Source organism: Trichosurus vulpecula, chromosome 3 (genome assembly GCF_011100635.1).
Source record: "Trichosurus vulpecula isolate mTriVul1 chromosome 3, mTriVul1.pri, whole genome shotgun sequence".
NCBI classification, from domain to species: domain Eukaryota; kingdom Metazoa; phylum Chordata; class Mammalia; order Diprotodontia; family Phalangeridae; genus Trichosurus; species Trichosurus vulpecula.
This window is the reverse complement of record NC_050575.1, coordinates 106297688-106312512: the sequence shown is the minus strand read 5'-3', so window position 1 is coordinate 106312512 and position 14825 is coordinate 106297688. Positions and strand designations below refer to the sequence as shown.

Here is a 14825-nt window from a genome sequence, read left to right as displayed (position 1 = left end):
AATTTGAGGAAAGGCACATAGGCAGAAAGGTACCCTCTCTACTGAATATTTCCCTATTCCTGGGTCAGCTCACTAGCTTCACCAACAGCCTTGCCTCCTGAGACCATAGCCTATGTAATTTCAATTACAGAACTTCTGCCTTGGGTCACTCTTATCCTATTGGCAACTGCCTTAACCGGCCCACTGTAACTGGCTACTAGGTCATGCCTAGTGAGTATGATCTCCCCTTCTCTTTCCTCTCCAGTTCTGGAGCCATGATCAAGTCAACTCTGCCATTGTTCCTGGAACCTACTCTCTATCCCTGTAACTTTCTGGGCCAAAGTTCTCCTGCCTGGCCACTTCTCCCTGTGTGTGTTGCCTCCTCTTATTAGCATGTGAGCTCCATGAGGTTTTGGACTGTCTTTGCTTCTGGATTTGTATCCTCAGAGATTAGCACACAGTAAACTCAACAAATACTTTTTCATTCCTTAGTTCATTCATTCCTTCCTTCTACATTTCAGGGCCCCCCTGGGCTCAATATCGCCATGGTCAAGGACTACTATAGCAGGGTTCAGCCTGCTTTCAGATGTGGCTTTTCCATGTTAGGGTTGGATATTTGCCAATTCTTGTTCAAATATTTTCATTTTGCCCTTTCTTCTAGGTCTGTGGAACATTCGCTGAAATAGGAAAATACTTATGTAGAAAGAAATCCAATCAAAATAGGCTCCTGCCATTTGTAATTAAAACAAACAACAAAAGCATTTATTTTGACAATAATCAATAAAAAAATAAAGAATCTGGTGAGTTTGAACATTTTTGGTCCGACTTTACATCATACCTTTTTAAAAAAATGTTAATTTTTTTTACATTATCATAGTTTCCTCTGGTATCTCTCCCTCTCCCCCTTTCCAGAGAGCCATCCTATATAACGTACAGTATTCTAAAATACTATTTAAATTTTAATCCTACTTAAAGATAGAAAGGCAGCTAGATGGCACAGTGGATAGAATACCAGGCCTGAAGTCAGGAAGTCTCATCTTCATGAGTTCAAATCTGGCCTCAGACGCTTACTAGCTGTGTGACCCTGGGCAAGTCACTTAACCCTGTTTGCCTCAGTTCCTCGTGTATGAATCTTTGCCAAGAAGACCCCCAAATGGGGTCATGAAGAGTTGGCTGCGACTGAAATGACTCAGCAACAACAGAGGGCTTCTGCGTTCCTGACTCCCAGTCCTGGGGATATTTCCACTAGAGAGTGTATCAGAGGGCAATTTTATTGATTTTTTTTACATTGCTATAAATTCCCAATTACTCCTTTTCTCCCTCCCCCCGCACTTTGAATATAACCCTCCCTTGTAACAAAGCACAGTTAAACAAAATATACAAGCCATCTGACTACACACGTTCAAGTCTGTGTGTGTGTGCGTGTGTGTGTGTGTGAGAGAGAGTAGAAACTTAAATCAATTAGCAACGAATTGATTGAGTACCTAGGATCGTAGGATTTGAAAGCTTGAGAGATCCTGCGTAAAGGAATGCCGTGAAGACACCGTCTTAACATTTTGCGTACTAGGCAGTACAAAGAGGAGTCAAGAAACCTGCATTTTGAGTTCCAGCTTTGGCCGGTGGCTGGCTACGTGACCTTGGACAAGTCCGTTTGTGAAGCCTCGATTTTCTGATGTGTAAAATAAGAGGTTTGGGCTGTGTTTGTTTCCAGTTCTATGGGGATGTCCAGGCAGTGAGTGCGGGGGATGATTAGATTATGGGATTTAGCCCCTGGGAGGGGGCCTTAGAGATCCTTAGCCCAAACCTCTCATTTTATAGCAGAGGATACTTAACTAGGGAGGGTGATACTGTTTGGACTCCAGTATTGAGTGCGTGTTAAGAGTGAACTGCAAATTTAACACTTAAAATTCGGGCAGGTTCAAAAGCTTCCCAACTGGTGCCTACTGTTGCTTAAGGCTCTCCGTCTTTAAAACCCAACCACGTTGCGGGCGCCCAGCAACTCCGGAGGCCCCAGCGTGGCCAGAAGCGCCTGCGCACTGCGCGGAACTAGGGGTTGCGGCCGCCGAAGGAGCCCCTTCAATTCCTTGCCCTGTGCTGCCGGCGGGCTTGGGTTCCGAGAACAGGGTTGGGGAGGTGGGGGGAGGAGAGCAGGAGGAGGAGAAGAGCCAGAACACTGGGTGAGCGGGGGAAGGAGGAGTTCCCTATGCAAATGAAGCTCCGCGCTGGGTGGGGTAGTTGGGGGGGGGGTTGTCTCGGCGTGGGGCGTGGCTTAAGATGCAAATCAGAGCCAGCCATTTGAGTAGCGAGAGGCGGGTTCTCTCAGAGCCAAGCCAGTTTCCCTAAAGGCTGCTGGTTTTCTTCTTTCTCCTTCCTACGGTGCTCCCCCCTCCCTTCCTGTTTCGCCTCCCCCCCTTACCCCTCCCTCTCGCCGGGTCCTGTTTAAAAGCGGCCGCGCAGGCGCAGTGGGAAGAAATGCGAACTTAGTCTGTTACACAACTCCTCGGAGCTTCATTCCCTCCCCAGTGTCTGCTGCTGCTGCTGCTGCCCCCGCTGCCGCTGCCGCCGACGCCGCCATTCCCGCTGCTGTCGCTGATTCCTCAGCCTCACTTGCCCGCCGCCGCCGCCTTTGCTCCGGGGCCTGATCTCGTTACCTAAGGCCGGGGTCCGAGCGGTCTGTGCCTCCTCTCCCCCGCCCCCTTCCCAGTCCCGCCGGTGCCGCGGCTACGTCCGACATGAGCGGGGATCAACTGCACAACGACTCCCAGGTAAGCTGGCCTTCGGATCTCCCCGATCCCCGGGCCCGGCTGCTCCCGACGCCCCGAGTCCCTAGGCCCCGCTGCCCCGGGCTTCTCCGTCCCCGCCCCCGCCCCCGGGCCCGGCTCCTCACAGAGCCGGCTTCCCACTTCCCCCTTCCCCCCAGAGCCGGGCCTGCCTCCCCCGGACGCTCCCTCCGCTTGTCCTCCCCTTCCATCTTTGACGTTTGGCAGCCGGGGAGATGACAGGTTTCCCCCACCCTCCACCCTGAGACGTGGAGGGTCTGGGGAGTGTGTGTTGGGGGGGGAGGGGGTTCTTGCTTTGGGGGATCCGCGCTGGCAGGAGCAGGAGGGGGGGCGCCCTGGAGGCGGCGGGCTGGAAATGCCGGGAAGTTAAAGTTTGAAAGGGCGAGCCCCCTCCCCACCCTGCCCAGCTTGGGGGGGGGTGTGATAACCCCTCGTGCTTCCCCAGTCAGAGTCTCCTCTCTCTACACCCCCCCCCGCTCCACCCCGTGTGTCTTATTTATTGGTGGCTTGATTTCCTCTCCTTTCCCTCCCCACAGATCGATGCGGATTTCCGAGTGAATGGTGAGTGTGCGCCCCGGGCCCGAGCCGGGCCCCCAGCCCCGGGGGGTGGGGAGAGGCCCGCCCGCGCCGCCCGGCTCTCCCCGGCTGCGGATGGGAAAGGACAGACATGGCGTCCCAGAGACTAAGTCCCGGCTCCTCGCTCACCGGCCCCATTGTTCCCATCGAGCCGCCCCGACCGCCCCTTTGCGGGGCTCCCAGCCCCCCGGGGACCCCGGCCCGCCCTAGAGGGGGCCGCGGAGGCCCCCGATCCCCGCCGAGCCGGCGCCTGGGAGCCTTTCCGGGCCCGGATTCCCCCCTGGAAAGTCGCCTTGTCGACAGTCAGGACTTAGTCTCTGCGCCATTTTCTTTTTCTCTCTCCTCTTCTTTCTGTATGTGTGTCTCTTTCTCTCCCTCCCTCGGCTCCTTCCTAGAGCTGCCCAGGAGGAGCTTTCTGCAGAGAAAAGCCCTATAAATCACCGTCCTTACCAGAAAGGAGAGCCGGGGGGGGGACTTTGATTTTTTTCTTCCTTTCTTTTTTTAAGAAGCTTATTTTTTTCCACCCTTCTTCTGCATCTGGTCTGTTTCCATTCCTCCCTCTAAAATGAAAGGTCAGTTTTGCAACTGTTGCTTTGTCTTTTCTATGTGAGAACTGCATTACCTTTTTACCTCGCGTAGAGATGGTGATAATAAATCTAAAACTAAATCCATCCTCTATGGAGCATCATTTTTTGAGAGCTCTGAACAAAGAGGGGGAAGAAAACGTGTTCTAATGACATAGCCCCCTTCCAAAAAGTTTCTAAGTGGCTTGCTCTGGGAATTGGGATAAGCAAGCTTAGAAATTGTTTTATTCTAGTAACTACTTACGGGACAATTAGCACGTGTGGGTAAAGCTTGTCTTTGTGGATTAGGGTGCCTAGAAAGAGATGCTTTGAAAAGTATTTTAAAGTCCAACATCAAAATGATGAGAGGTTCTCCAGGACATGTCTTTGGAATTGTGTGAGAGAGAAAGAGGATTTTTGTTTCTCTATAGTCAGATGTGGCAGATACTTTACCCTGAGCCTCTGTAAGCCTGTTTATCCCTTTCTTTGGGACTACATAGCACCCACATACTTTCAGGAGCTGAGGGCTATCTTGCTTTCTCTTTATGTTACTTGCTTTCTAACCCTTTTCTGAAAAGTTAATGCATTAGTTTATTCCTTCCACCAATTCCACGTTAAGAGGGAATTTTTACTTCCCAATAAAAGAATGGTTCATTCTTGCATACTTTTGTAAAGAGGAAAGTGGAATGGAGAAAGATGTAGGCTGTACAGCATCTTGTCAGTTTCCACTGACTAGCCTTGGCCCTATATGTATCTTCAGTAAGTACAAAATCCTGTTCAGTTTAGCCTGGGTTTAGCCACTTCAGTGGTAAGAGGCTTCTGCTGAGTTTTTGGGTCTTGTAATAAGCAGTCCATCATGTTGGCCTGCTTAGTTTGAGACAATCTTGTGCAGCAGTGAAATGGGGCATTGAGTAGAAGACTGTTCCCTACTGGGAGAGAATTAGAAGAAAACTAAGAATTTCTTTACTATCCATTTAAGCCAGACCTTTAAGGGCTAGAGAGAAAAGGAGTCTGAAAAGGGAGACTGGCTTCCCAGAAAAACAATAACCCCAAACCAAAATTTTAAGTTGTCCCTTTTTTATTTTTTTAATTGGGGTGTGATAATAGAGAAATCTGGATGGAAACAGGACTTGGGAAATTCTAATCTTTCTCTTTTGGAATCCTTGACATTCTTCTAGTGTGGAGAAAAGTCCTTGGGCTGAGAAGCTGGGGGTGAGTAGGCATGTATCTAGTATTTAGAACAAGGGTTTCAAAATGGTTTAAGGCTCCTTCTCCCACTGATGTTTAAGTAGCTTCAAAGATTATACCTAGACTGCACATGGGAAATAGCCTGTTTTTCCAAGGTAAATTGTGGGCTGGGTATGCTGATTGTAGTCCTAGCAATTTCTAATTCAAGTCTGCATATAGTCTTTGCTACCATGATTGTGAAGGCCAAGCTCTATCTCAGTGCAAACAGATTTTGTTAATGAAGAGGACATGTACATTTAGTTGCTGTGTCAAGAGTGACATGAATACTTGAGTAGGTTTAGAAAGGGTTGCAAGGGAAGACTTGGTGACATCGCATTTATATGTGTTTTATGGTGTCTGCTGCTTCTCAAGCAAAGGATTCTTTTTGGTTTTAGATCCCAAATTTACCTCAAACTCCAGGCTTTCTGCTCAGGATATGTTCTTTTTGCCACATAGTCCAAAGGAAGGATGGTAGTGTTAGCAACCTACTTCTGGCATTATTAAGTGCTACCTAGGTAGCTGGGAATTATCTGACCCCCTGAGAGAGTTCTACAACGTCCAGTTACAAAGGTCATTGTCTTAATCTTGGTCTTTGAATTAGACAAGTTTGTTTAAGTTGATCTTTATTAGGAGTGACCTTAGCCCTATTTACAAATTAGAACTTGGATCACCCCCTTTTACCCTCACCCCTATCCAGTATAAAAATGAATTCTGTCCCACCCTAAACTGCTTGTACTTTAGGTTTATTGTTGTGGTTCATGTTGAGGTTGGAACTCCCATATTTTATTCTCTGGCCTATTTTTGGCTGTTGAAAAGAATCTGTTAATATGAAAACCATTACTCTTTTAAGAAGTTTACTGTGAAATAAGACTTCAGGTGCTTAAGGTATTAGAACATCTTTCTCTCACTCTATCCTCCCTGCAAAGACTTCCTAAGTACTAGGGAAGTATCCACGTTGGCCGTTGTATTTTGTCAAAATGGCATGAAGGTCATGTTGAGCTGAATGGTTTCTGGCCACTAGTGATTTTATATTGCTTCAGGGGACCTAGAAGTGTCACACTACCCCACCCTCCACTGATATGATCACTGACATTTAGATTCTCTGTCATATAGCAAAGTAAAATATTTTGACATCATATTTATTGTAGGTAATGCTATTTGTGGTTTGACATCCTGTGATGTTGATCCCAGGTAACTTAATGGATTAGATTTGGATGGAAGGAATTAAGTACAAATTGTACTTGAGCTAATAGTTACTTTTATTTCTGTGCTAATGGCCGAGACTAGGCTGCCGGGCGTAACCTTCTGCCTCGTGAATCCATTTTCCCCCTTGTTTCTAAATTCCCTGACTGTGTTTTTAAGATAAGAAATTGTGGGACCTGGTTTTGCAGCTCCTTAGGCAGTAGTTCTTAGTGTGTTCTGGGCAGTCCTAGTGATCCCTGAGATCTTTTCTAGGGGTCCACAAGGTCAAAACTATTTTCATAACAACACGAAGATGTTTTAATTTTTAAGTATGGTCAATATTGATAGGTATAGCTCACATAAACAAAAGCTCTTTGCAGAAAGGTCCTCAGTTTTTGAGAATGTAAAAGAGGTCCTGAGAGTAAAAAGTTTGAGAACTGCTGTTAGGTATCAAGTAACAGTGTCATTTCCATTTCTACTGCCACAAGAATTCTGTTGGTCCTTTGGGTATCGGGGAAGTTGTGGGGAGTCTGCACGCTCTACTTTAAAGGTACTTTTCTGAATCTCTAGTCTTATCAGTTCTCCCAAATTTAGACCTGACTTGGTTCGATGATAATAATATAAATAATAACTACTGATGTTTAGATATCATTGTAAGGTGTGCCTGTAAAGTACTATATGTAGGTTGTCTTATTTGACTCATACAATAGCCCCTTTGAGGTAGGTGTTATTATTAGCATCTTTTTCTATATGAGGAAACTCAAAATCAGAGAGGTTTAGTGCCTTGCACATGGACACATGCCTGGGTAGGTGTCAGTCTAATTGAAACTCTGGACTAGGCCAGTGCTTTATCTACTATGTCATACTGCCTCAAGAAAATCCAGATTTAAAAAACTGGGTTTTCTTAAGGGGGGGAAACTAGTATAGGTGCTGTTGGTCTAATGCAGATGCATTTTTGAGTTTAGCCAACTTTTGGGTTTCTGGGGTAAAGAGAGAGACAGCATAAATAATAGGAAATTTCATTCTATCCCACAGACCCAGGCTACTTTTGGGTTTGACTTTTCCCTACAGCAGACAGGCTAGCAAACCAATATGAAGGCAGCATTTAGGGGCCTGTTCACTTAGTCCTTTGAATAATTGGGATTTGGCTGTATCTAAAATCAGATGGCTTTTTAAATTTGTTTTTAGCCAGTTCAACTTATTTTTACTCATTTTACTCATATTCTATTTAAATCTACTTGAATTTTACTCGTATTCTATTCCCTGACATAGTATTTGGGGAGTAAAATAAGTGAGACAGGACATTGTATTTTCCTGGAATAATCATGATTAAACTGGGCAAGTAGCTATTTATATAGCTGCCTTAATAAGGGTAATTTCCACTGTTGAAGTAGAATTGTGAAGACTTGAGTCAGAAGATTCATTTATTTTGTCAGGTCATATTGATTTAGTGCCATTCTAGAGAAGGGTCAAGGATTCTTGACCTGCCCGTCCAAAACTTGGTCATCTAAAACTCAGGTCCTCCCCACTCTTGCGATATTATTCTTAATGGAACTTTGTTTTGCAAAACCTGGTGTTAGTTGGATGCCCTGACCACCTGATCATCTGTGTAATTATGGTCGCATGGCTTATGTTAGATGATCTTTAGGGTAGCATACATGATTTATTAACAGGTGTGTGTTCTGTTCCAGGGGTGCCTGTTTTAAAATGTGGGGGAGTGATTTCAGCTTTTGTGTTTGCTTTTTGGCTTGTTCAGATTATAATGTGGTTGTACATGTTAAACTCAAGGAGATTAACTGAACTCATAAGAGGCTTGATATTATGCGTGTGTGTATACATATGCAGGCTCTGTTTAACAGTATCTTTTAGTGGAAGGAGCCTGAGTCAGGAGGCTTGGGTTCTAGTGCTTATCTTACCCCTTTATAGATGTGTGACCTCAGAAAATAATCTTTGAATCTTTACCTTCTCTGGCCTACTTAACCTTACTCATAGGGTTGTTGTTGATTAAGTGAGATAACAGTTATACAGTGCTTTGAAGGCTGCTATACAGATATAAAGGGATTTATTCTAAATGCAAGAGGAATTATGAAGGACCGCATTTTTCACATGTGACAATGACAACAATAAAGTTCTAAGTTTATGTGGAGAACTTAAGCTGCTTTTTGAAAATAAGTTTTTAGTGATACTTTTTGTTTTACATCACTTAGGTTTCTCCCTGTATATCTCTGCCTTCCCAAGAGCCTTCCCTTAACTCACTATTGATTTTATTTCCAATTTGGATAAGCCAATGGAAATGTTAGATTTAGGAGGGGAGATATGAATATCCAAGCGGCTTGGTGATGAGCCGTTCAAAAAACCAATGACATCCCAGTAAACTCTGTATTTAGGCTCCAAATAATCAGTTGTGTTTAGCCTTTGGTTCAAATTCTGTGTATTTCTAGTAGTCTCTTAGCTTTATAGTCATTCACTGGCATATCCATCACAGGGTGGTCTAGGAAAGGGCAAAGGATAATGATTTTTTCCTAGTAGGTTTCACAGTACACATTTCTGGGATTTTTTACTTAGAATTTGACAAAATTGAGAGGGGAGAAGCCTAAATCAGGTAAATGTTAGGAGTCTGTTTGAGATCTTAAGCATCTTAGATTTAGATCTGTGAGGGACCTGGGGGTGGTGAAGACCAACATGAAGTCTTCATTTAACAGATGTGGAAACTGAGTTCTAGAGAGATTTAGAGGTTAAATAATTTACCTAAAGCAGTCACACAGTTAGGAGAAGTGGCAGAGAAACCTTTGAAGCACAGATTAGTCTCCTACCTCCAAGTCTTGCATATTTTCCTGCTATACTCCCAGTTTGTATAAGGTGTCACTGGTAACTTGTGAACAAATACTTCTCCACGTTTTGGTTCTTTGCAAAACCAGGCACCTTTATTTAATAGGCTTTCTTTAACACATTTTCCAACCTGGGTCTCAGATGTGGGGGAGGAGACAAGTAGTAGTAGTAGAATAAAATTTAAATTTCATTGATCCTAAATAAATTGCACAGGTGACAGCCTTGTACCCATCCCCTTTTGGTATTTGAGGGGAAGAGGGAGGAAGGAGAAATATGTTCTATGGTGATTAACTAGCAAGTGAAAAATGTAATTAAATGGGACAGGGGGAATTTAATTAAGGGGGGAAAGCTTTTGGCTATCTTACCATTTAGCTGCTATGTTACTGTAGCTGTGACTCTTCTTGGTAGAGATTGCTCATCTTTGCAAGTATGTCTGATTTTGAAAGATTGAAAAGAAAACTTTAATCAAGATCTACTTTATTAGTTTTCAGACACTCAGGAATAAAGCTAAAGGAGGAGAAAGTCATAGTATAGCTGAGGTTTACTGAGTAAATAGATCAGATGAAGGTTGTCAAGCTGAATTACCCTATCAACGGGTGACAGATGTCATCCAAACTACTGTGACATTCAGGAATGTCATTAATGTTCCATATGCTTATAGTTTTTAAGTGAAGAGGTATAAGTTTCCCCTTCCAATTTCTTTATTTAAAGATAAAAGTGTGTTTCTGGCCTGGGTTTCCATCTTTTGTTCCTAATTGTTTTTTAATATATTCCTATTTTCATTTTGTTGCCATAAAGAGCTCATCACTGACCTGTCCAACACCTTTTTATGTATGTATTAATAGTTTTGTCATTTGGTCCTTATGTATTCAAAATAGTTGGCAACTTTGAAAAGTTCCTTCTTTTGTTGAAAAGAAGTTTCATTCTTCTGTACCAAACTCAAATTGGTATGAGGGTGATTCCACTAGGTTAGTAATTTCTTTCTGAGCTCCTAAAGTTATTTATGGTCATAAACATTCTGGAGGAATACTACCACTAAAGGGTGTCTGATTGATCAGGGTTATTGGAGATTGGAATTCTCCTTTTTGGTTCTCTGACACAGAACTAGTCTAACAAAATTATGGTATGGTATTTTCCACACTTGGTGATGAAATCTTTGTGGCTGTGTTGACCAAGGTCCCAGATATGTACTTTTCCATAACATAGACATTCTTATTTATGTCTTAACCCCCAAATTATCCAGATAATGGATGACCCAGTAACTGTGGGCCAGCTCCCTGTGAACTAGGGAAGCTATTGAGTACAGAACTCGAATTTTTAAATGCTTTTTCAATTTTACTGTATTGGGGTCCAAACACATACCAAACTATACTTTGCCACTAACGGGATAGGTGAAATCTTGGTGCTGCTATTCATCATAGACATCTTGGCTACAAATGTCATTTGGGCATTTTGTACCCATATGACAAGACACTGCTATTAAGAAGATTAGGTCTTAGACCAAATCAAAACCAGAGTAATGGTTTTTTTGGTTGGAGTACTGCTTTGCTTCAGACCAATTATGTCTCCTAAGTTTCATAGGGAAACAAACACCTCCAGCTTGTTCTACTCTCTGCTTCTTGAGCTGTGTCACTTCACAATGGAAAGGGAACTAGGAGGAGTTTGTGGGGTGGAGGTGGATTAAGAGGCACTGCACACCGGCATGTGTTGGAGAGAAAGATTTGTGTGTCACAGGCAATTGGGCAGGAGAAAGAACACTAGATTTTAGTTCTCTCTCAGCTACTAACCAGCTATATGTCCTTGAGTTAATTCCTAGGGCTTCCGTTTCTTCTGTAGAATGGACTGTATTAAATGATCTGAGGTCCATTATAGCTCTTAATAGTCCATGGTCTATAATATTTCCTTCAGCAAAACTTCCTGTTACTTCTTTCTTCAGGCTCACCTTAGGCCAGAGACTTCTTAGCCAACCTTCAGTTCATTGGGATTAGTGTTTTCAGCAGTAATATGCCAGAAGAAACAGTGTCCTTACTCTCTCAGCCCTTGTGTTGACTAATAATTACCTCATCTAGGCATACCATGCCATTCTTGGCTCATCTGTTGGTGCATCTGAAGTATTTGGGGTACATAGATCACATTTTTGAGTACAGTTTCTTGAAGTAAGCTCCTGAATACCCCAAGCAACTGAAGCCCTTTCCCAACCTTGCTTGACCTTTGGAGAATGACAGGGCAAAAATGAAGTGTTTCAAGATAGTAGCGAAAGAGTGTAAAATAACAGAGGAGCCAGTTTCTCATCTGGAGGGAATGGCCTCTTTTCTCAGCTATCTGCCTCAGGAGCTGTGTGATTATCATCATTATGCCTGTTGTGAAGCTAAAGCTTGAGTGGCCCTCACCCTTTCATTGATTTCCCATGTACCTGCTACCTCATGCCTCAGATTTTAATAGAAGTTATTCTAGCTCTGTCACTTAAATTAGTGACTGATGGTAACACTATTCTTTACTTGTTAACATCTAAAGGTTCTAGGATCTTAGCTCCTGAGTCAGAAGGGTCTTCAGAGGCCTTCTGGTCCAAGCCTTCATTTCACAAGTGAAGGAACCAGAGCCCAGGCCAGCTGAGTGACTTTCCCATGATCATCCAGGTAGTGTCAGAGGTAGAATTTGAAGCCATGCTCTTTGACTCTAGAACTGATGCGCTTCCCATACTTCCTTCCCAAGATGGAAAGTATTTTAGGAAAGTATTTAGGCAGAAAAGTCCAACAGAGTGAAACGCATCTTAAAATGGCATTTTGACCTATTTGCAGGATTCTTTTTCAAATCTTTGTACTGTTGAGAAACAAATTGGGTGAAATGTTTTAACTTGTCCTGTTTCTACACAGGGCTAGAATGTGAAGCTCATTTCCCTATCTTTCTACATGAATGTGAATTTTTGTTACAATAAAAGATGCCCCATGGTGTGACAGGAGTACAGAACATGCCTTCAGAAGGCTTCCTCAAAATCCTGGCTCTGCTGCTTTATTGGCCTAGCGACCTTGGGAGAGCATTTTTTCCTTCGTAAAATGGCAATAATACTTGATCCCACAGCTTGGTTAGGAGTAAACACTTTGTGAATACCAAAGCACCGTACCCGAAGGTGAGCTACTATTGTTCAGTCCGAGTAGGATTGTGTATTTAGTGCATAGAAAACCAACTCATGGTGTAGTTAGAAGTACTGGATTTGGAGTTAGAAAGCCAGGAATCCCAGCACTGCTCACTGCATGGCACAGTCAACTGCATGGCTTGGGTCACTTTTTCTCTCTGGGCTTCAGTTTTCTTTTTTACAAAAGGAGAAAGAATTGCATAAGGGGAATCCCTAAGGTGCCCTCTCATAGAGGCAGCTTTTGAGGGCTGCTGAAGAGGTATTTCATGAGAATACCCAATGGTAGATAAGTTGCCCTAAACTATTGCTCAAGAGACACGTAAAAAAAATGAGGAAGATGAGGGATCTACATGACTCTTTGGCAAAAAGGGGAGTTACTTAAAATAATAATATTACAGGTGCTGTTGGGTAGAGTCCGTTTATAAAATTGTTAACTTAATTCCATACTGGAGGAATTGTGCCATGGGGTTAGAGTGCTGGACTTGGAATAAGAAAGACTGAGTTTAGATCAGCCTTTGGCACTAAGCAATTTGGAATTTAGATTTTATCCAAGGATAACGATCCTGGAGCAGGGAATTCCCTGGCTAAATCAATTACAGGCTCTTTCCATAATCTTACACAAGAGATGAATAAAATCCCATGCAAAACTTGAAGCTGTATTTGCCTTTTGATTTCAGATTTAATATTGTTATTTTGCTGTGTTCTCATTTTCTGTGTGGTTAATTTTCAGTGAAAGGTTATTGGTTTTTGGGTTTTTTTTTTGCTATTGACAATCAATTGTTAGTTGCTGCTTTAAAGATCATTTTGTTGGAGTAGACAGGTGGCCAGAAAACCCCAGAAACTTGCCTGACTCCAGAACAACAAAAACCACAACCATGCCACACACAGCTTGGACAGAGAGCATAACTGCTGTGGGAGTCCTGAAGGTTATGAAGCTGGGTGCTTTTGGTAAAGGTGGTGTCAATTACCCTCCCTTGAAGCAAAGTTGTCCACTTGGAGCAGAGTTAGGGAAGTCTGTTTTACAGCTAATTTACAGATTTTTAATAGAACTCTATGGATTTTCTGCTAAGCCGTCTAGAGCTTTGAGTTTCAGATATTTTATAAACAAAATGCCAAGTTCTCATTATTCGTGGTGTGAAGGAGACTTGTTTTTACCATGAAACTCTCTAAAGGTTTCTTTTTGACAGCAGAGGCTATATATGGAAAGACCTTATAAAAATTCTTAACTAGCAGTCTAAGAGCCTACTGTGCTCAGCACACCAAAAAATAACTTTTATTTATATGTTCAAATCTTAATGCAAATAGTTTTTTGATGGCCCAACTAATAACTTCTTGCCAGTTTATTTTTAACATCCAAATGTCAGACCCTTAAAACAGATTTGAAATGAGAGCTCAGATCGATGTAGAAGAATAGCTCCATATGATTTTCACCATTGAAGAAAATCATTGTCTTAATTATCTTTATGTTCAGCCACAGTTTCACTAGTGGTTCAAAATTCTAGCTGCCCCTTAATAGCTAATTGACTTGAATTTAAGTTTTTCAGGAAGATCTGCTTAAAGAGAGCCCAGAATAACCTGGGCTTTGTATCTGCAAAAGCCATATTCCCTAATTTGAGCAAGATTGGACTGAGCCTGTGGTCTCTTACAAAGTAATTGATGAAAAAGGTTATCAATTTGAAATGTGGCTAGCAAATTTAAAAATTAACGCAGAATTGGAGATAACTCTTACTGTGGAAGTAAAGCTTACAAAGCAGCATTTAAAATGGAAAATCTTAAGGACAAGAAACAGCATAAGAGATATACTCTGAAGGGAAGATTTGTGGCGAAATTAGGGTTTGTAGACTAATCTGACGTTTGTAAGAAACTTTCTAATGTTTGTAAGAAACATCTAATATGATATCCCAACTGTGTAAACCAGAGGTGTCAAACAGCAGCAGCCCACAACTCTTGAGTACTACCTGACGAACTAGATTAAAATGTAATTGGGAAATATTTAACAAAATAAAAGTTTAAACATAGAAGAAAACATAGATAATGTCACTATGTGGTTTTCTGAATCAAGGTGCAGCCTTCAGGGATCCTTATATATTGTAGAGTGCCCTGCTTTATATTCGAGTTTGGTACTACTGCTGTAAATACTGAGGCAAGACTGCTATTAGATCGAAGACACCTCAGTTTTGTCTTGTCTCATGCCAGTTTTCAATTGCTCAAGACATGTTAAATAATGATACTTGCTTACATATTTGAGGTGACCACTGAGAAAAGATGATGTCTGGGCCTGCTACAGCTATCAAGTCTTTTACAGTGTTAGAATTTGTATAACTGACTTCCATAAGCCAAATGTAATTTCTTCGTTTTTGTCATCTTTTTGGTAAATACTTGCTTCTTTTCGTTTTGGAGTGTTATGGATTAGTGGAGGAGATGTAGAAATCTATTTGGAAAGCTTAAATTGATATTTCTATTTAAGTAGAAAAAAACAAGTTGCCTTTTTTGAGTAACTTCCTCCATTAGTAGGTTTTCATGGTTTTAGGATTAACAGAGGCTACAGTGTTTTTG

General features: G+C 42.4%; 1 protein-coding gene across 1 annotated transcript in view; it reads left to right on the top strand.

Annotated features, from left to right (window-relative positions):
* The first annotated feature begins 2300 nt into the window (after positions 1 to 2300).
* Positions 2301 to 14825, top strand: part of TOP1 (DNA topoisomerase I) — a 118589-nt gene continuing 106064 nt past the window's right edge. Inside the window, exons 1-2 of the mRNA XM_036750692.1 lie at positions 2301 to 2744; positions 3296 to 3320. Of these exons, the coding sequence (XP_036606587.1) occupies positions 2712 to 2744; positions 3296 to 3320 (58 nt within the window). The 5' untranslated portion in view covers positions 2301 to 2711. The remainder of the gene's footprint in view (positions 2745 to 3295; positions 3321 to 14825) is intronic.